This window comes from Hyperolius riggenbachi, chromosome 2 (assembly GCF_040937935.1).
Source record: "Hyperolius riggenbachi isolate aHypRig1 chromosome 2, aHypRig1.pri, whole genome shotgun sequence".
Lineage (NCBI taxonomy): Eukaryota > Metazoa > Chordata > Amphibia > Anura > Hyperoliidae > Hyperolius > Hyperolius riggenbachi.
Window position 1 is genome coordinate 535,790,367 of NC_090647.1, and position 20,984 is coordinate 535,811,350.

General features: G+C 44.3%; 1 protein-coding gene across 1 annotated transcript in view; it reads right to left on the reverse strand.

Annotated features, from left to right (window-relative positions):
* Window positions 1-20,984, reverse strand: part of MOSPD2 (motile sperm domain containing 2) — a 162,401-nt gene that overhangs the window by 52,976 nt on the left and 88,441 nt on the right. The window contains exons 6-9 of the mRNA XM_068270709.1: window positions 15,382-15,442; window positions 12,651-12,689; window positions 8,354-8,478; window positions 5,305-5,484 (exon numbers count right to left, since the gene is read on the reverse strand). Coding sequence (XP_068126810.1) covers window positions 5,305-5,484; window positions 8,354-8,478; window positions 12,651-12,689; window positions 15,382-15,442 — 405 coding nt within the window. The remainder of the gene's footprint in view (window positions 1-5,304; window positions 5,485-8,353; window positions 8,479-12,650; window positions 12,690-15,381; window positions 15,443-20,984) is intronic.

Here is a 20,984-nt window from a genome sequence, read left to right on the forward strand (position 1 = left end):
ACCCCGCCCCCTCCATTGTGCGCCATGCCGTTGGCTGTCCTTCCCCCTCCATACGCAAAATCGTGTGCAGCTTGAAATTGGACCAATCAGAAAAGCTTCCTGCCAATTTTTATAGGTCGAGGGTTAAGCTCCATAACGTTAACATGAAAATACAAGGTGAAACGATTTGCATCTCAATGAGCATCCCTATGTAGAAACAACGTACATTGAATATTCTTATCATCCTGTATCCTGCAATGGACAGTAAAACTCATGAGTAGGATTATTGACTCCTAAAACAAACCTGCTCTGTTACAAACTGAATCTCGTGGACTCTACTATTAAAGTGGACCTGAACTCTTGCACAGGACAGAAGGAAAACAGAGAAATACACCCTGTATGTACTTAGAGAGTTTAGCCTGTCTAATTCTCACTCACCTGTGCCTAATCACCACTGTAACTTGATCTCATAGTTGTCAGCTGACTGCTTTGGCAGCAGGGCTGTGGAGTTGGTACAAAAATCATCCAACTTCCGACGCCTCCATTTATGAAACCACGACTGACTGCAGGTACCCAAAATTGCTCCGACTCCTCAACTCCGACTCCTCGACTCCAACTCCTTTGTCTAATTTTTACAAAGGCTATGGATTTGGTTCAAAAATCATCCGGCTCCGACTCCCCAGTTTATTGAAACCACCGACTCAGACTCCAGGTACCCAAAATTGCTCCAACTCCAACTCCTCGACTGACTTCACAGCCCTGTTTGGCAGAGAAGCTCATTTGTAAACACAGGATGTTAACCCTATGTCTGCTTCCATGAAAGCAGGAAGTAGACACACTGCAGAGTTATTGCAGGATTTGTATTAGCTGTAACAAAGAAATGTTTTCCTTTAAAGGTTATTATGCTGCTGCTTATCCTTTAGAGCAGAGAGGAAGTTCTGAGTTCAGGTCCGCTGTAACGATGGGATATTACCATTCAGTAAGTTATTTTACTACAGAAAAGTAAGTTAAAGATTTAAACACACATAAGTAATATTCCCACAATCTGTTACTAGACAGAAGAAGATTACGTTTGTAGCAGGATTTCAGTGCATTATGAGAAGGTCTCTATTTTAGATTATTTTTGAAAAAAAAAAGCTTTCTTTTAAGTCCTATAAAGATTTGCATTTGTACACAGTATTTAGAGGATTAAGGAGGTGTATTTAAATAGACATTTCCTGCATAAGATGAAAGGACTCCTCTAGGATTGAAAAGCTTGAAAACAACCTCTAAAGCATACATTGCCAAAACTCATCTGATGTAAGCGGTTGTTAAAATATTTGTGTTGAACATTTAAGGTAGCCATACACTGATCAATTTGCCATCAGATTCGACCAACAGATAGATCCCTCTCTGATTAAATCTGATCAGAGAGGGATCGTATGGCTGCCTTTACTGCAAACAGATTGTGAATCGATTTCAGCCTGAAACCGATTCACCATCTGCTGAGCTGCCAGCGGTCGCCTGTCCCCCCCCTCCCCCCCCGCATACATTACCTGAAGCCTGGTCCCGGGCATCTTCTCCGCATCACGGCGTCCGCGTTTAACTTTCTGTCACGCCAGTGACAGCGGAAGTTCAAATAGAGCGCCCTCTATTTGTACTTCCGCTGTCACTGCAGTGACACAGGAAGTTATACACGGATGCCGTGATGCGGAAGGTGATGCGGAGAAGATGCAAGCCGGGAGGTGATGCGGAGAAGATGCCCAGAGCCAGCTTCAGGTAACGTATACCTGCGTCGGTCGTACGCCGCTAGCGACGCGCTCCCTGCCTGCGACCGATCGGCAGTAATTTCCCGCACTGAGCGATCGACGGGATCAATCTATTTCGGAACGGAATAGATCGAAATTTAGCGTTTAGCCTGAACGATGTGACAGCAGATTCGATCCCAGTGATCGAATCTGCTGTAGATCGGCGGGTAATCGGCTAGTGTATGGCCGGCTTAAAGTAAGATGAAGCGCCATATTAATGGAAAAGACTACCAGTAATCATCCTATAATAAATTACTTATTTAGCTTGCCTTTCCTTTGTTTATAGTGTTTACTGTCAGATTTAGGAGAAATGTGATATGTAAAAAAGAAAATATTTATGCTGGTTTTCATCTTTACTGTTTCTCTGTGATGCCAAAAGTGACATCACTTCTGTTCTTTCCTTTTTCCCCCAACCCCTAGGTGTTAAATTTCCCTCCCTACTACCACAGTTTACTGCCCCTCCCACAGAAAACATCACATAAACAACAGGCTTACATCACTGTGTAAACTCTTCAGATGGCATTTAATTACCTTTGGATCACAGTGCCCTTATCTTATCTGAAATAGGAAGCTTCCTGTTCTTTGCATGCTGAGATAAGCTTCTTACAGTAGCTAAAAACCAAAAAAAAAAAAAAACTATGCACAACCTGCAGGCACTGCACAATTCCCTGTAGTTAGGCAAAGGCACTCAGACCAGGTAAAAAAAATAAAAAAATAATTGGTGGGCATATACTGTAGGGACCTATTTTAGAAAAAAAAAAACACTGTTTCCATATACATTCGGGGTAGTATTTTTTGCCAATTTTTGGATGTTGCAACCCTTTTTAACCCCTTGCGTACCAGCAGTCTCTTGCCCCTTAAAGTCCAAAGACTAATGGTACCACAAAACGGCGCCTCCTGAATCCCGCCACTCTCCCATCGCTGCAGGCCCCCTCTCTGCCTTTGCTGTGACAGCAGAGCTCTGTGTGCTAGTCAGAAGCCAATTTCATTGGTTCCTGACCCTGTCCATCAATTTGAGCGAATGTGATTGGTTCACAGTGATTAGGCAGCCGGGAGCCAATGAAAAATGGCTCCTGACCGGATCACAGAGCTCAGCAGTCATATAGCTGGCAGGGTGAGTGAACTGTGGCAGGTGCAAAGCATCGAGATGTGCGGTAGCGCGCGGCGGGCTAGTGGAAATCTACGTCCTGTCAGAGCCGCGCAGCCACCTGCCGGACTTAGATTTCAACTAACGTATTATCGAGGGGGAGATGCTACGAGGCGGATTGACAAGCCTCACATAAATATAGCCACCTAGCAACAAGCAGATTGTCGATAGCCTGGCGATCTTTTAAGGGGGCTAGCAGTGGCGATACAGTGACCTATAGGTATGTCATTGTGCACATGACACGCCTCTGGGTTCTATTAGGATTCCAGTATGCCGCCTCGGTGATCTCTTTAAGGCAAATTTCTGTAATAATTTTAATGACTGCTTTTTTGCAGGCTTTTGAAAAGTTACGGTAAGTTTCTACTTCAGGTATAATACAGAACTGGTTCTGATCCTGTGTCTTTGCAGGTTTTATCTGGATGTTCTTTGCTATGTTATATTAGGTATAAATTAAAGATGTATTTTTCTGATTGTATTTACCCGGTTTCCCCCAAGGGCCCACCATTTGATGGATATTTTAATTGTTTGTATATGTTACGGCCAGAACCCGAAGTTTGGCCACTTCTAGTTCTGGCCGGCCACTTCGGGTTCTGGCCGGCCAATGTGCGAAGTGGCCACTGCGCTGTGGCCAATGTGAGAAATGGATTGATTCCTGTGACATTAAGGTATCTTCTGGCCGCAGCGCAACGGCCAAACGTATAACAACTTAGTTAATTTAATGCAATTAAGCCGGCGGCAATGTAACAATTCAAGTCGCCGGCTTTTTCTTTGCCTCTCTCCTCCCCCGCCTCTCTCGCTCTCCTATGGGCAGCCGGCGGGGACACGCGTGTCCCCTCCAGAGTCGTTCGTCGCGGCAGGCTTCCCTGCCGTTCTTGCAGAGCGGGCGCTGGCAGAAGCAATGTCTGCAGCCTCCCGGCTCTGCTTTCCTGGTGTGACGTACGACTCTCGTGGACTTGCATGTCCCCGCCGGCTGTCCATAAGAGAAGGAGGAGAGAGACGAGGGGGGGGGGGGGGGGGGGGGAGAGAGAGAGAGGCAGACCAAAAGCCGGCAGCTTGAATTCTTACATTGCCGCCGACTTATTTGCATTAAATTAACCAAGTTGTTATACGTTTGGCCGCTGCGCTGCGGCCAGAAGATACCTTAATGTCACAGGAATCAATCCATTTCTCACATTGGCCGCAGCGCAGCGGCCACTTCGCACATTGGCCGGCCAGAACCCGAAGTGGCCGGCCAGAACTAGAAGTGGCCAAACTTCGGGTTCTGGCCGTAACATATACATGTTCTAGAATTGATCAATAAAGTCCTTTTTTGATATTTTCTCATAATTATTGGTCTGGTGCTTCTGTGAGCTGCTTTTGGCTTGCAATTCTGATATAGTTCTGTATCATGACTGAAGAAGAAACTTAATGTTTCAAAAGCTTGCAATAAACCACGTACAGGTAGTCGGTATAGGTATTACATGAATGGACATATCTGCTCCAAGAATAACACCAGACCATAATTCACTTGAATCGGTTTCAAGAAACAGATCACTTACGAAGGATGGAAGAACTTAGGTTCTCAGCCCAGGAGAGAACTGAGGTCTTTTGTAACAACCTAAAACATGCTGGTTCTACTTCAAGGAGTCAAAGGAATATAAAATATAAATATTTCCCCTTTTCACTTGACCCCCAGAAGAGATGGACTTTGACTTCTGTAGACTGGAAATCCCAGAGGTCCACTTAGTGCAGCAGGTTGGTGATTTCATCTGAGAAGAGCATAAACAGCTATAGGGCTTGGTTATTTTTTACGGTCATGCGTCATCAGGAAACAGCTTTACCGGCACAGGTCATGAGTAATCTTACCTAGGGGATTACCTCTGCATGTAGGAAGCAGAGGCTGATGTCTTAAGTCTGCACAGCTCAATGATTCCAGCCTCCAGTGTCCTAAGCAGGCTAGAGTTGTTCCAGGACAACCAGTTTACTTAACTCTACCAGAACAATGATGTAGTAGATTAAATGGAATAACCTCACACCGATCTCCTGGAGGCCAACTTTTGTGCCCACTGTCCTCAAAGGTCATATTCTGCAGCACATTAGGAACTATGTGTAAACAAAAATGTCGATAGTGCAAAAAAGATGCAAATCCATTACTAATTCTAGAGATGTCATTGTCTGAAATGTATTTTAGTTTCATGGCTTATTTCTGTAGAACACACTTATTCTAAGGAAGTGACTGGATACATTTTTCTGTGACTAGTATAGGGGGTGGCTTTCTCTCCAAAAAGCTTGAACCCAAACCTGTGACACTGAGGCACTTAGGTGACTTGCAGAACTTTCATAAAAAGTTTGAAGTAATACATTTCACAACAGCCTGTGGTCCCACCTCACACATTTTCAACATCTGTTTACCTTCCTGAGGCGGACTGCGCTGTCCTCAGAGATACAGGACTCCATTGCATCCCTCACGTCTCCTGACTCGCTCTCCTCTTTACTCTCCAGTTCATCCTCGCTGGTTATAGGACCATTTTCACACATCGGCGTTTGGAAATCATCATCGGGTAATGGGGGATAACTGTACTTAAAAGGGTCCTAAAACAAAGCAGATGAAGGATCAAACTCAACGTTACCCATTCGGATGGCATCATACTGCTACACAGACTACAAGGGGGCAGGCACACACTGAATCTCTCAAGATTAAAGCATGTAGCAATGTCCAGAAATGGACGGTGCCTGGGCCTCTAAACAGGTACTAGACATCAGGGAAGGCAGTATGGAGGAGGGAGGGGAGATCACTAAACACTAGGGAATGCAGTAAGGAGGAGGGAGGGGAGATCACTAGACAGTATGAAAGGCAGTATGGGGAAGGGAAGGGAGAGCACTAGACACTAGGGAATGCTGTATGAGGGAGAAGAGATCACTAGACACTAGGGAAAGTAGTATGGGGAGGGAGGGGAGAGCACTAGACACTAGAGAATACAGTATGATGGTGGGAAGGGAGCCCACTAGACACCAGGGAACTCTATGGGCCCTATTCATAAAACTTCTCATAAATGACTTATTTATCATCTATCCTAATTGATAAAAATAACCTTTAGCCTATCGCATTGTTAGGGGGTGTGGTTATAGATAATGGTTGTCGGTGCTGTCTGGTATTTTCATGTCTGCCAGTAGTAATGATGATGACGTGCATGCTCATTGTGGATCAAACATATAAACAAATTACAGGCGAATATCAATCATTTCTTGATTTCTCTTTTATTTTTTAACTTCTCACTTTGCAATGAATTGATTTATCCCCCCCCCCTTTTCACTAAAGTTCCTCTTTAAATGAATAATGAATTTTATTTGCATAGCTTGTTTGCTTACTGTCCTAGTATTTCACAATGGAACAGTTACGCAACTGCCTAAATTCAACAGTTAATATACGAGTGAGTGCACACAGTGTCTTAATGAATTAAAAATGTATTAAGAGAAGCTGGCAATTCCTGTCATTCAGGAAATGATGTCACGTCACGCTCCACGACACAGTTGTGTGTGTCTGTACGCATATAAGTGTGGATAGGCTTGAAAGCGACACCTTTATAAATAATGCATAATATTTATCATAATAATAATGCATAATATCTATCATAATAATAATGCATAATATGTATAATACAGTAGATTCCCTTTATAGTAAACTCCAAGGGACCAGGAAAATGTATTGGTAATACACTGTATACAGACATTTGCAGGGACCTGAGGACTGAGTTTACTATAGCCAGAGGATTACTATATCAGAGTTTACTATATCAGAATTGGTCATACATTGTTTATACAGATGCATTTTCTGGAGGACTGAGTTTACTATATCCAGAGGTTTTCTATGTCAGAGTTTACTAGAACAAGATTCTACTGTAATAATGCATAATATTTATCATAATAATAAAAGTATAATATTTATCATAATAATAATGCATAATATTTGCATTATTTATTTTATACTGTTTTTAAGATACAGGGATGTCACCCTCAGTGTGTATAGTATAAACTGTTACACTGTGCTTATACTAATCTATTAGAGGCATCCTACTATGATGCCTGCTTGAATAATGTGATGAGTTGCAAACTCATTAGCATACATCTCAACTTAAGTGCGGTTTTGTAATGTAAACATTGGCACTAATGAGATTTTATTTTAGACACTTAAGATCAAAAGAAAAATCGGTAATACAAGCACAATGCATTATTCATCACAGCCCTTGCACACTACCTTGCTGCATCTCCGCCACAAGGTCCATGCAAGTCTATGGAGACTTACACACTTCACGCAATGGTCCAGAGGTATCCAAACCGCCACAATGCCAACACAAAGTCTGCAGGGTGTCACCGACGCAGTAAGTGTGCATGACAGGAGCGCGGTGCAGCACAGTGTGCACGGGCGGACCGAAGGGAAACCCATGGGCGTACTTCCTGCCCAGCAGTGGGAGAGCACTCCGCTTGTGTCGACTGGCCGAAGTTATGGGACCTGGATAGGGCTGGAGGAAGCCCCAGGTATGCATAAGTCTATTAGGTTTATTCATGTCTGACTCTCTTTAAAGCGGAACTGTAAATACATTTTAAGCACACTGTTTCACTTACCTGGGGCTTCTGCAAGCCCCCTGCAGCTGTCCTGTCCCGTGCCGGTCCTGCCCGAGCCGCAATTCTCTCACCGCCAGCTCCGTTCCGTGCTGTACACTTCTAAGTCGACAGCAGCGCAGCCCTGCCAAGCGTATCTTTTCATCGCATTCCCCTCTGCAATAGCAGGGGAAGCGTAGAAAGGATACGCGTGGCCAGAGCTGCGCAGGCGCAGTGACCCGGCGGCGATGCCGAAAGTAGCTGGCGGTGGGAGAACGGCGGCTCGGGTAGGACCGGTGCGGGACAGGGCGGCTGCTGGGGGCTTGCAGAAGCCCCAGGTAAGTGAAACAGTGTACTTAAAATGTATTTACAGTTCCGCTTTAAAGGAACTCTATCAAACCATGTTGTAAAATGACAATGTACAAATAATGTCTAAGTAGCTGTGTAAACATTTCTTACTTTTCATGTTAAATATCAGAGGCAAAAGCTGTAATTCATTGTGTGTAGTTTTTAGCTACGTTTGGAATGTCTCCTTTGCAGAGGTATAAATCTGTAAGAATCACTGCATCCTGACACGCTAAGAACAGTGTAATATTGAAGCAGATTACCTGACAGGGTTTTGTTTCATATATCAGGTTTCACACACACAATCACAGATGTTTATGTTGCACATAAGATACATTTCCTCTGCTCTCTGTGAGAGAAAGCTCTGCCTGTCTCTGACTGAGCTCTCTGCACACACAGGGTTAACATATACACTGTGAGGGAATCCCCCCTCCCCTCATAGCTGAGTCAATCAATAGTGTCCCTATAAGTTTGGAAGGTCTGTAATAAGAGAAGCAGATTTCGCTGTTAGACTTACCGTCCCCCCCATGTGTGGAGGTAAGTATTCGGCACTAATGTAGTCTTGAATCTCATTGCGGTTTACAAATTTCAGCATGCTTATGGCTTCTGGGCCGAGCCAACTCTTCACAATTTTAAAGGCAGCTATTGAGAAAAATGAAAGGGAAAGTATTAGTTTATGAGAAACATTTAAGTTTTTATTGTTTCACAGATAAGGAATAAAAAAAGCAAACTTTTATCTTCCAAAAAGATGAAGATTTAGACAGTAAAACCAGGCACACATCGAGTTCAAGAATTCTTTAAGTGAGACTATAGTCACCACAAATAATGTGACTAAAAAGGAATGCCTTTCACTTCCCATAGCATATACTATATATTGCTTTCTACAAGTAATCTTTGGTATAAAGTTAAAGTCATTTTCCCTGGGTTGTGGTCACATGATTATGCCTACAGGTTGTCACTGCTGCAGGTGCGTCCATTGTTCTCCTAAAAAGCATCAGACTCACCAGCTTCCTGTAGGCATAATCATGTGATCACAACCTAAAGAATATGAAGCCCTACAAGAATATATGTTAGCACTATTGCCCTCTATAGCCAGTGTGCTCAGTACATTTATCACATGGTGACATTTTTAATGCTGGCAGGTGATGTCAGTGGAAGTAGCTGCTGTGTGCTTTTTTGGCAGTTGGATACAGCTGTAAACAGCTATTTCCCACAATGCAACGAAGTTCAGACAGGAAACTGTCAGGATCATGGTCATAGTCATGACATCACACTGACGGAGGGGTTTCACCACAATATCAGCCATACACAGCCCCCTGATGATCAGTTTGTGAAAAGGAATAGATTTCTCATGTAAAAAGGGACATCAGCTACTGATTGGGATGAAGTTCAATTCTTGGTTACGGTTTCTCTTTAAATAAGGGTGATTAAGGGCCAACAGATTCTGAATTCTTTGAATAAATTGTGTAGGTAATCTCTCATGTTACATGGAAGTGGTAAAATTGGCCAATCAATAGTTAATCGAAATTGGATGGGTGTAGGCACCCTTGCTCTGCAGATGATTGGTCATGGATTGGCACTTGAGTCACCGACAGAGTGCGCAGCGAGAACAATGCTCTCAGTCAGTGTTCCCCCAAATTCCCCTGGGCTAAATCGCTGGCCAAGGAATCAGATCGCATTGGAGGTTGCTGTACACACACTAGATTTGTGACAGAGGAGGTAATTTTCTGCAGTCTCGGCAGAGTTTCATCCAGTGCAGGGGTGACCATTAGGTAGATCGCGATCTACGGGTAGATCATGAAGGACTTCTTGGTAGATCCCGACCCCACTACATTTTCCATTCTGTATATACAAGTGTGCTCCTAAAATTGCACATAGGTAGATCATTTTGACTTGCTTAGTTTTCAAAGTAGCTCACAAGCCAAAGTGTAGGCACCTCTGATCTAGTGTGTAATGCTGGGAATACACGATTCGTTTTTGCCTTCGTTTAAACCTTCGTTTCGATTGTGCCTTTTGTCCTTCTCGATCCCGAAATAATCGATCATACGGTTAATATCACCACCCACGGTTTCGTTTTTATTTCCGATTCTGATGGTTTCGTTTTTCCAATGATCAAAGGCTGCAAAGAAACGAAACGAAAATCCCTTTTTACAGGGACGGACTAGCATAAACGAATATATAATCGATCTGAACAGCCATCAAGCCTACCAATGGCTCGATTAGATGGATAAAGAGAGATAATATCAAACATGTTCGATCACTAGTCGTTCGTTTTTGGGGTCTATTAATCGAAACTATAATGAGATTATGACTATTTTCACATACGTTTTCAACACTCGATTCGTTTACCGAACGAATCGAAGGCTAAAACGAAGGCAAAAACGAAACGTGTATTCCCAGCATTAGAGGCGGGAGTCAGAGTGATTATCACCGGGAGATCAGGCCTTCAGCTAGGAAACATTATTTGCTGAGCAAATGAAAGATCTTTTTGGTAGCTGCTTTGGCCTATCAGGGTTATGGGCATCTCAGCTTATACTGATCTATGCATCTACCAAAAATAATCAATGAATCTCTATTATTGCTCTGATGTGGTCTCTGCACAGCTGTCATTTACATTCTAACACATCTTTCCGAAAATTCCATTACACTTGCCGAGGATATGTTTTTCTGCAGAAACTTAAAGGGAACCTGAAGTGAGAGGGAAATGGAGGCTGCCATTTCTTTCTCCTTTTAAGCAATACCAGTTATCTGGCTGTCCTGCTGATCCTCTGCCTCAAATTCTTTTAGCCATAGACCCTGAACAAGCAAGCAGCAGATCAGGTGTTCCTGACATTATTGTCAGATCTGACAAGATTAGCTGCATGCTTGTTTCTGGTGTGATTCAGACACCTACTGTACCCAAATAGATCAGCCAGGCTGCCAGGTAGCTGGTATTGTTTAAAAGGGAAATAAATGTGGCAGCCTCCACATACTTCTCCCTTCAGGTTCCCTTTAAAGAGACTCTGAAGCGAGAATAATTCTCGCTTCAGAGCTCATGGTTAGCAGGGGCACGTGTGCCCCTGCTAAACCGCCGCTATAGCGCCACTAAACGGGGGTCCCTTCACCCCCAAACCCCGCACTGTGACACTTGGTCGCAGACTTGGTCGCTCCTGGAGGCAGGGCTAACGTCTGCAGCCCTGCCTCCAGTCGCGTCTATCAGCGGTGCATCGCCGCCTCTCCCCGCCCCTCTCAGTGAAGGAAGACTGAGAGGGGCGGAGGAGAGGCGGAGATACGCGCTGACAGACGCGCGTGGGGCAGGGCTGCGGCGGTTCCTGCCCCAACCAGGAAGAGATCCCCGGCTGCTCGGAGGAGATTTGTGAGGTGAGGGACCCCCGTTAAGCCGCGGGATAGCAGCGGTTTAGCAGGGGCACACGTGCCCCTGCTATCTATGAGGTCTGAAGCGAGATTTATTCTCGCTTCAGACTCTCTTTAACCACTTAAGGACCGGGCTGTTTCGCTCAGATCTGTGCTGCGTGGGCTCTCCAGCCCGCAGCACAGATCGTGTTAAAGGCAGGGCGATCAGACTTCCCCCCTTTTTTCCCCACTAGGGGAATGACCTGCTGGGGGGGGGGGGGGGGGGGTGTCTGATCACTGCCGTTCCGTGTGGCCGAGCGGGGGGGGGGGGGGGGGGGATCTGGGCGGCACAGGACGGCGATCTGTCCTGTACCGCCTCCAATAGGCATTAGCCTATCAGAAGGCAGCGATCCCCATCAGAGGCTGGGGATTGCCGATCTCCTTTACGGCACTGCTGCGTGCCGTATTGATGTAAACAGCGGTGATTGCTTCCCCGCGTGTTTACAGTTAGCCTGCGAGCCGTGATCGGAGGCTCGCAGGCTGTTCACGGAGACACCCTCCGTGAACTGACATGGAACGCATGTAAAACCACAAACGACCAGCCGCCGCCTATCGCCGTTAGCTGGTCGTTAAGTGGTTAAAGAGGAACTGTGAACAAGGATTGAACCTCATCCCAATCAGTAGCCAATGCCTCTTTTCCCATAACAAATGTTTACTTTTTCTTGAATAGATCATCAGGGAGCACTGTATGGCTGATATTGTGGTGAAAGCCCTCCCACAGTGTGATGTCATGACCATGGTCCTGACAGTTTCCTGTCTGTGAACCTTGTTGCACTGTGAAAAATAACAGCTGTTTCCAACTTCCAATCAATCTATATCTCCCTCGGCGCATGAAAAAACCCCACCTTTTAGCCTATCGCATTGTTAGTGGGTGTGGTTATAGAGGATGGCAGTTGGTGCTGATTTTTTTCTGATTTGCTGTGGGTAAAGATGATGACCTGCAGGCTGATTGTGGATCGAACAATGTGAACAAATTACATGGCGAGTATCAATCATTTCTTGATCTCTCTTCTATTTAACTTCTCACGCAATGTATTGGTTTATTTTTTCTACTTTTCGCTAAAGTTCCTCTTTAATAACTTTTTTCCTCTTCACAATTCAATAAAAAAAAGGAGTTCAACTGAAGAAACTATTTGGCCCTGAAAATAGAAATCGGCCTAGCAGAGTTACCTCTATCATTGGGGATTCTTTAATAAACCCGACACAAAAGAAAGTTTAGCAGAAAGTGTTCTTTGACAAGAAGACAAAGTTCACAGCAAACGTGCTCAGGATACCCGCGGCAGTAGCAAATCCATTTATAAAGCACTTTCCCTGAAAAGCCAATAGTTATTTAGTGGTCTTTAAAGCTCAACCTCAGGTTACTATTCAACTAAGTCTTTAACATGGAAACAAAGCGACGTGAAAAAACAGAGTGTACTCACCGTTCATTATCCAAGGCATTTCGAAGATTACAATTTTTGCTGTAAAAGTACAAAAGGCAAATAATGAATAAACTAACAATTCAAAGAAATGCATTTCTATGAAAACATCTAAAAAGAAATGGAAAAATGTCAGGCTGATGGATGCTAAGCAAATAAAGAACGTTCAGCTTGGAGATTATGTGGTGCGCATACAGTATGTGAGAGCGTTCTTGCTTCTCAAAGCTTTGGACTCCGAGGTCAGAGGGAACTTGCTACTTGGAATCCAAATACAGTACAGATGGACATCAATAACCCATTAGCAGCTTACATAGTTATATCATTTGAGACAAGTTCACTGCTTTTGACCTCAGGTCGGCAGAACTCGCTGCGCTGTAAGTTCTTGGAATGCTTTGATCTCTCTCTACTAGCAGAAAATATAGAAACTGAAAGCAGAAGTCCTCTGTTGTTGTCTAACACTGCCCCCTAGTGACAAGTGGCCATAAATACACATTGTAGCAGTACTAATTAGAAGCAGGGAATTGTAACAAATATATAAATAAAAGGTGCTAAAATAAATTGGTCAGGAGCACTTGCAAGACTAACCAAATTGGCTGCTAAAGGGTTAATGATCTGATCACCCAAGGGCACATCTACAAAAAGCCCCCCCCCCCCCCCCCAAAAAAAAAAACCCCAAAACAAAACTCTGAAGTTCATAAAGTTCACAACCCTCCTGGACCATCCAGAGCAGCCTCTCTCAACATTTTTACCGTGGAGAAAAGCTGCAAATGCTTGTTGGTTCTCAAGGAACCCCTGCAAGTATTTTTGGGGGATCTCAAGGAACCCCTGGCATGGTCTGTAAAAGTTGATGTGGCCGTTTATGCCACTACCCCTTATTACAGTGCCCTTTATTACAAATTGTAATGCTTTTTATTAATGTGCCCATTATCATTCTGACACCCAATGTAGTGGTTCTTTTTACAGTACCCCCTCTTATAGTGTGCTCACTTATCATAACTCCCTCAACCCCAACGATGGGGAAAAATGCCAAGGAACCCCTGCAGAGTATTCAGGGAACCCTGGGGCCCCAGGAAACCCTGGTTGAGAAAGCCTGATCCAGAGGCTTTTCACTACTGAGGTAAATAACTTTTTTTTATTATTAAATTCAGGTGTACTTTAAAAGTCCAGAGTCTGTTCAGGTCTTCTCTAAAATACGGACATCCAGCCACTTTTAGGCCCCGTTCACATCACAAACGTGGATGGCCATGCGTGCGGAACGCAACGCATGCGAACGAACGCCATCTGCGTTTGTGTGCGTTGCGTGGCTGATCCCATCACTGAAAAGTGAATGGGATAGACACGCCTTTTAACAAAAAATGCGTGCAGCATGCTTTCCCGGACCGCACAGGTCCGGAACGCATGCAGTGTGAACATCAGACAGTGCACTCTATGCACTGTCTGATGTCGTGCGTGTCGGGCCACCCGCACGCATTTCCAAAACGCGCCTGGAAATGCGTGCAGTGTGAACGGGGCCCTATGGGTTTAGCCTGTCTAGTTTCTGACCCATTTAAGTGCATCCAAGCAAGGTAAGTAAGGTGACGTAATAATAATATTAAACATTAATGCCGGCAGTGTGAAAAGTTGAACTGAAGGGAATATGCAATACAACTGGCATTTCATTCTAAACAGAATCAAAATGGCTGCCTTGATTCCAGGTTTCATTTGAAGAGAAATTCTACCCAGAAATTGACTTTATAGCCGGTTTACACTTGCAGCGGATCCCAAGCCGTTAGCCATTTCGTTTCGCCACAATTCTTGTGTCACATTTTCTCATGGATGAGAAGATGCGTGAATGTATGTGAAAACTAATTTTTGCCAAATGCAAATTGGGTATGAAAAAACACAAAGAGAGCTTTCATTTTCAGAATGAGTTACAGATTGCCCAGCAAGCTCATGGTGAACCAGAACTCCTAGGAGGGTATAAGGAGTTGGAAGAGACCAAAAAGCATCCTTACTAAAATGTTATGCAAAACAGAGGTTTGTCTTCTTAAAACAGAAGGTATGTGCAATTATTCAGGTTGGAGTGAGCTCCGAGGTGTCCCACAATGCACCACTGCTGAATACGCCAATCATCTTTATAGTCCCTGATCGCTAAACACACCTCCAGAACCGCTGGAATCCAATGATGTGTCAGCTTGTTGATTGTACAGAGCCAAACTAATCCAACATGCATACAGACTGTTTCGGACTGGTTTATCCTCATCAGTGCATGGCATGGATTCATGTGGCTCTATGGGGTAGACTTGCAACACCCAGAGTTACAGATTACCCAGCAAGCTCATGGTGAACCAGAACTCCTAGGAGTGAGTAATGGCCTGAAACAGACCAAGATGATATACAAAACAGAAGTTAACAAGCTGACACATTATTGCACTCCAGCAGTTCTGGAGGTGTGTTTAGCTTTCAGGGACAACAAAGGTATAATCTGCATATTCAGCAGTGGTGCATTGTGGGAGACCTCATATGCTCAATACAACCTGAATAATCGCAAATACCTTCTGTTTTAAGAAGACAAACGTCGGTTTAGAATTTTCAGAAAGATTTGTACGCTGAGAAAGTCCAGTATAATTTCACAAACATGCAAACTTCAAGGGCAAAAAGCTTATCCCCAATTCCTGACTGCATGCCTTACTGATCACATATTTGGTATTGGTTGGAAAGTTTTCTCTCTGCCTAAAAGTAAGAAAATACTTACACAGATATCGTGGATAATAGACCTTGAAACAGCTGATTACAAAGCGCACAAAGTCCATATCCTAAAACAAACGGGTAGAAACATTATTGTTAGGGAGTCTACATAGAAGGAAGTTTTGTAGAGAAAAAGAACACCTTTCAGATTCAGTTTGGAAACATCCTTACAATTTGTAAAAGGCTTATAAACATTATAGTCTAGAATAAAACACAGAGGGCAATAAGCACACCTCAAGAAATCATCAGACTCACTCAAGCAAAAATGTGCTGCTCGAATGAACAAAAAAGTACATCAGGAGACTAAAAGAGCTTTTCAACAATTGTAACAAATGGACAGAAAGACAGAAATACAATTCTGGTAAAAATAAATCATAAACAAATGAGGCACCTTGAAAACACTAGTCTACACAGCAGTCAGAAATGTAAAGAACATTTGAACAAACAGCTTCAATTCTTTCAGTAGAGTATAGTTAAAAGGAAGATCTAAAAAAAAAACCAAACCAAACAAACGAAAAAAACCTAAACATCGTTTGGTGTAGACTTTAAAGCAGGGGTCCCCAAACGTTTTGGGTCGAGGGCCGGGTCAACATACTTCAGACTGCTGGGGGGCCGGAGTATACAGAAAATGATGTAGAAGTCTTTGGCCTCTATTCATAAAACATTACCGCCAGTTTACCGCTCAAAACAGCTGACTTTCCAGACCATTTAGCAAAGTGTGCATTCATAAAAGCTGTTTCCGCATGAAAAGTTACAATTCGCCAGCAGAGCGAAAAATTTCCACCTTGTGCAGTGATTTTATAGATTTATCTAGAAAAAGTAACAAAATGCCCATTCATAAAGATTAGAGGAAGCGATATGCGGACGGGAAATACCGCTTCCTCGGATGTAGCGAGAAGCGTGCGGAATACATACAAGTTAATGGGACAGACCTCCCAAGCAGCAGCAGAGAGAGCAGCGCACGGAGGGACTCTGCCAGCTTTTGTGTTTCCGCAAGCCTACCGCCAGCCTACAGCGGGAAATCTCCGCACTGCTATCGCAGCTGGAAACATTTTTATGAATGACCACCCAGAAGTCTAAAATACTGATGCGGTCATCCGCCACAAATTTTTGCTCCACAAATGTTTTATGAATAGAGGCCTTTGTGGGCCAGACAGTGAAGCATACCCAGGTGACACCCTGCAGTCCAATTGGACAGCAGTGTCACCTGATGTGAAATTTGATTGGGGACCAGAGAAATTACTGCTTTCTGGCTTCCATGTGGATGGGTGGTGCCAACACTGCTATTCTATATGTGGACCACGAATATTTCAAGATTTAGCTGACCGCATCTATATGTAATACATTTTCTTGTGGGGGCCGGTAAAAAAGCCTCAGGGGCCGCATTCGGCCCGCGGGCCTTAGTTTGAGGACCACTGCTTTAAAGGGACACTGTAGGGGGTTTGGGTGAAAATGAGCTGAACTTACCCGGGGCTTCTAATGGTCCCCCGCAGACATCCTGTGTTGGCGCAGCCACTCACCGATGCTCCGGCCCCGCCTCCAGTTCACTTCTGTAATTTCAGTCTTTAAAGTCAGAAAACCACTGCGCCTGCGTTGCCGTGTCCTCGCTCCCGCTGATGTCACCAGGAGTGTACTGCGCAGGCCCAGTATGGTCTGTACCTGCACAGTACGCTCCTGGTGACATCAGCGGGAGCGAGGACACGGCAACGCAGGCGCAGTGGTTTTCTGACTTTAAAGACTGAAATTACAGAAGTGAACTGGAGGCGGGGCCGGAGCATCGGTGAGTGGCTGCATGGGCACAGGATGTCTGCGGGGGACCATTAGAAGCCCCGGGTAAGTTCAACTCCTTTTCCCCCCAACCCCCCTGCAGTAGTCCTTTAAAAAAAAAATTACTGGCTTTTAGTACTTCACTGGAATATATTTAAAAAGGAACTGCAGTGAAAATGACGTAATGAACAAAAAGTGCTTCATTTTTACAATAATTATATATAAATGATTTAGTCATTGTTTGCCCATTGTAAAATCTTTCCTCTCCCTTACATTACAATCTGACATTACATGGCGATATTTTCACTCTTGGCAGGTGTCAGTGGAAGGAGATGCTGCTTGCTTTTTTTCAGCAGTTGGACCCAGCTGTAAACAGCTGTTATTTCCCACAATGCAATAAGGTTTACAGACTGGAAACTATCAAACTGTGGGAGGGGTTTCAACACAATTATCAGCCATACAGAGCCTCCTGATGAACAGATAGAGAAAAGGAAAAGATTTCTCATGTAAAAGGGGGTATCAGCTACTGATTGGGATGAAGTTCAATCCTTGGTCATGGTTTCTCTTTAAAATCGCAGTGACCAAATCTCAGCGCAGGTTGAAGCCAAAAGACTCTGCGCCTGCTGAAAGTCTGGGGTGGCGTGGGGGGGGGGGGAACACTTATTTCGGGCACCAGCCCTTACCGGTGGCCGAATTATCTCTTTTCTTTGTAATTCGAGCTCCGGCAATGGCCAATGCCCACTTTAGTCACATTACGGCCTATGGCGGCACCCAAATCATCAGCAAAGCTCTGCGCCAAAATTAGCCGTCTCGCTTCCCCGACTTTGCAGATCTCCTTCCTGTCCTGTGGCCTGGCTGACTTGATCCAGCACCAGTGAGTACTATTTTTGGGGTCAGAGAATATGGACTTTCCTTCCATTAAAACATGCACTAATGTCTGTTTAGAACATACAGGGAAAAATATGTAGTTGAAACACAGTGGGATAGGTAATTGGAGTAACCAGTGCTTACGCCTTCTGGGACAGGCAAATAAAGTCTGGTGACACTTGAGTTACCTGTGTGGTGCTTTATTTGTGCTGTTTACAATATTTGTAGGAAAAAAAAAACCACCAAACAAACTAAAACCTTGATGCTGGATGAGCAGCTGACTTCAACTTCAATGTGTGAATCCTCTCTACTGGGAGTAAACCTACTGTTTGTCCCAAGCCAAAACAACAGAAAACAAAACAAGTCTTCTTACAGCACAAAACTTAAATACCTTAGTTTTTTTGTCCATCACAGTTCCTAGAGGACATTTTTGGACTGACTGAATCAGCCTTTTAGGCCCCGTTCACACTGCACGCGTTTCCAGCCGCGTTTTGGAAACGCGTGCAGGTGGCCGACACGCACATCGGACATTGCATAGAGTGCAATGTCTGATGTTCACACTGCATGCGTTCCGGACCTGTGCAGTCCGGGAACGCATGCTGCACGCATTTTTTGTAAAAACGCATGGCTGTCCCATTCACTTTTCAGTGATGGGATCAGCCACGCAACGCACACAAATGCGGATGGCGTGCGTTCGTACGTGTTGCGTTCCGCGTGCGTGCCCGTTCGCGTTTGTAATGTGAACGGGGCCTTACTCTTACCTGAGCTCCTCTCTTAGGGAGAACATCAAACCCCAGTGTGGATTTGTTAAAATAGCATTATTTACGAAAAACTTATAAAGGAATAAAGCGGTGTGTGCTGTTTCATACACCATCCACAGGAGCCAGAATAAAGTGTGAAGGACTGTGGAATCTTCTGATAGACTATACAGCAGAAAGCTTCTCCTCATCATGTTTAGTGCAAACATGCCTCAACCTCCCTCCCCCACCCTCAGAAAACTCAGCTATTGGATATCTTCTCTTACATTTCACACCCAGCCCTTCTCTGTGAACTCTACTGACCGCATGGGATGATTTGCTTCTAGTGATGTCACAGCCATGTAGAAGTGACAGGCGAAAACATGATATTTTTTTCCTGCAGTCCAGAATAAAAAACACCTGTAATTAAGAAAGTGCCCCTACGGGCTACATAACTCGTGAGGGCGGAGCCTCTGGATTCTAGTGAAGCTCTCCCATCCTCCTCAGCCTCGGGGATCCAGCATCGGCAGCCCCCGAACAGCATGCGGCAATATTCACCATTCTGTGCAGGAGACTCTCGCCTGCGCAGTAAAGTGGACCCGGATGCGCACAGCAATGTCCGCTAGAGGGAAAGCTTGTACTGCACTGTACTGGTAAATATTGGTGAGCGCTGAGCCTTTATTACGCCTGCATGCACCAATTTTTGGGGCGGTCAGTGCTGGATCCCTGAGGATGAAGAGTAGTGGGGGAAGCCTCATTATGATCCAGAGGCTTTCCCCTCCTGAGGTACGTGTTCCATAAGGGCACTTTTTTTCCTTACAGGTTCACTTTAAAGAGGAAGTAACAGCAATAGGCTGGTTTCAGACCATAAACCAGCGTTAGCGATGTGGTGCGTCGCGCCAGGTGCACCGCATCACACCGTCAAAAACAAGCTATTGCGCGGTGTTCCCCGTCTCGCCACCGGCAAAGCAGGAAGTGACGCTCCCGCTTGCCATCACTTCCTGCTTCGGGTATGCGAAGGCATATTTTAACAATACGCTTCCACGTACCCAAAGCAGAAAGTGATGGCAAGCACCGTGACGTGGCTTCTGTAATTTAAAAAAAAAAAAAAAAAAAACACCTATGCATCGCCATAGACGCATAGACTTCCGGGGTGACACAAATCGGCGCAACTGGACGCAGAAGCCGCTCGGTGACGTAGTTCTTCACCTGTATCGGGGATGCAGTGAAAATGTCACTTACGTCGCCTCGTAAAGTCACAATATGGAAGTCACCATAGACTTTCATTGCATGGCCGTGGGGTGCTGTAAAAATACATATCTACAGAATCTACAGAAGTATCTACAAGCTTTGCTTAGCTGAAAGGTACGCGAATGGGATAACCATTATTCCGCAGTACTCTCTCCCTCTTTCTCTCCATTCCTAAAACCTGTCTCCTATTGTTTTTATCATTTTGTCCACGGTGTGCCCTTTTAGCTGTTTGCTCGTGTCATATTACATAATGATAAAACAAAGCCAGATGATAACATCCGACTGATCATAATTCATTGTCATACACACACACGCAACGTAAAACATTCTACCAACTCTACAGGAAGCATGTCCTTGAGGCACTGTCCTTATTATAAATATATTACTTCCACTTCAAATAGTAGCAGAAGAAGGAGGAGGGAAAGGAAAAAAAATCACTTTATCTCTGCAAACTAGAAAACCCAGGAGGGCTCCGCATGCAAATTCACATTATCTGAAGAACAACCTTCCTTAATGAAACCGCCTGCAACGGAAACAATGTTTTATCTCCCTTTACATGCGGTATTGGGTTTACTTATTACTATGCAGGGGCTATCACTGGGAGGAATGGGGATGGGGGTTTGCATGGGTACAAATTACAATAAGAGTTTCTCAAAAAGACCAAAAAAAAAAGGTTTTTGAATTGGCCCCTCTTGTTTTCTTTTTGGTTCCTACATAAAGGGCAATTTTTTTTTTTACTCCCTCAAATTTTGTATGCAATAGCACATTAAAATGCATCCTAACAATGTGGCTCATTGCTAAAAAAAATTCCATTCTACCTCTTCTTTTTACATTTAAATGTTAAAGGTTTTATTGCCCTACTTCCGCAACTGCTGTAATATGCATTAGCAATGAGCAAACAGGAGCTTTCATGAGCAAGGGGCGGGGTAGATGGGACACGGTACTTCAAACCGTTCAGAAAAGTCACGCTTGATTACATTCATACCTT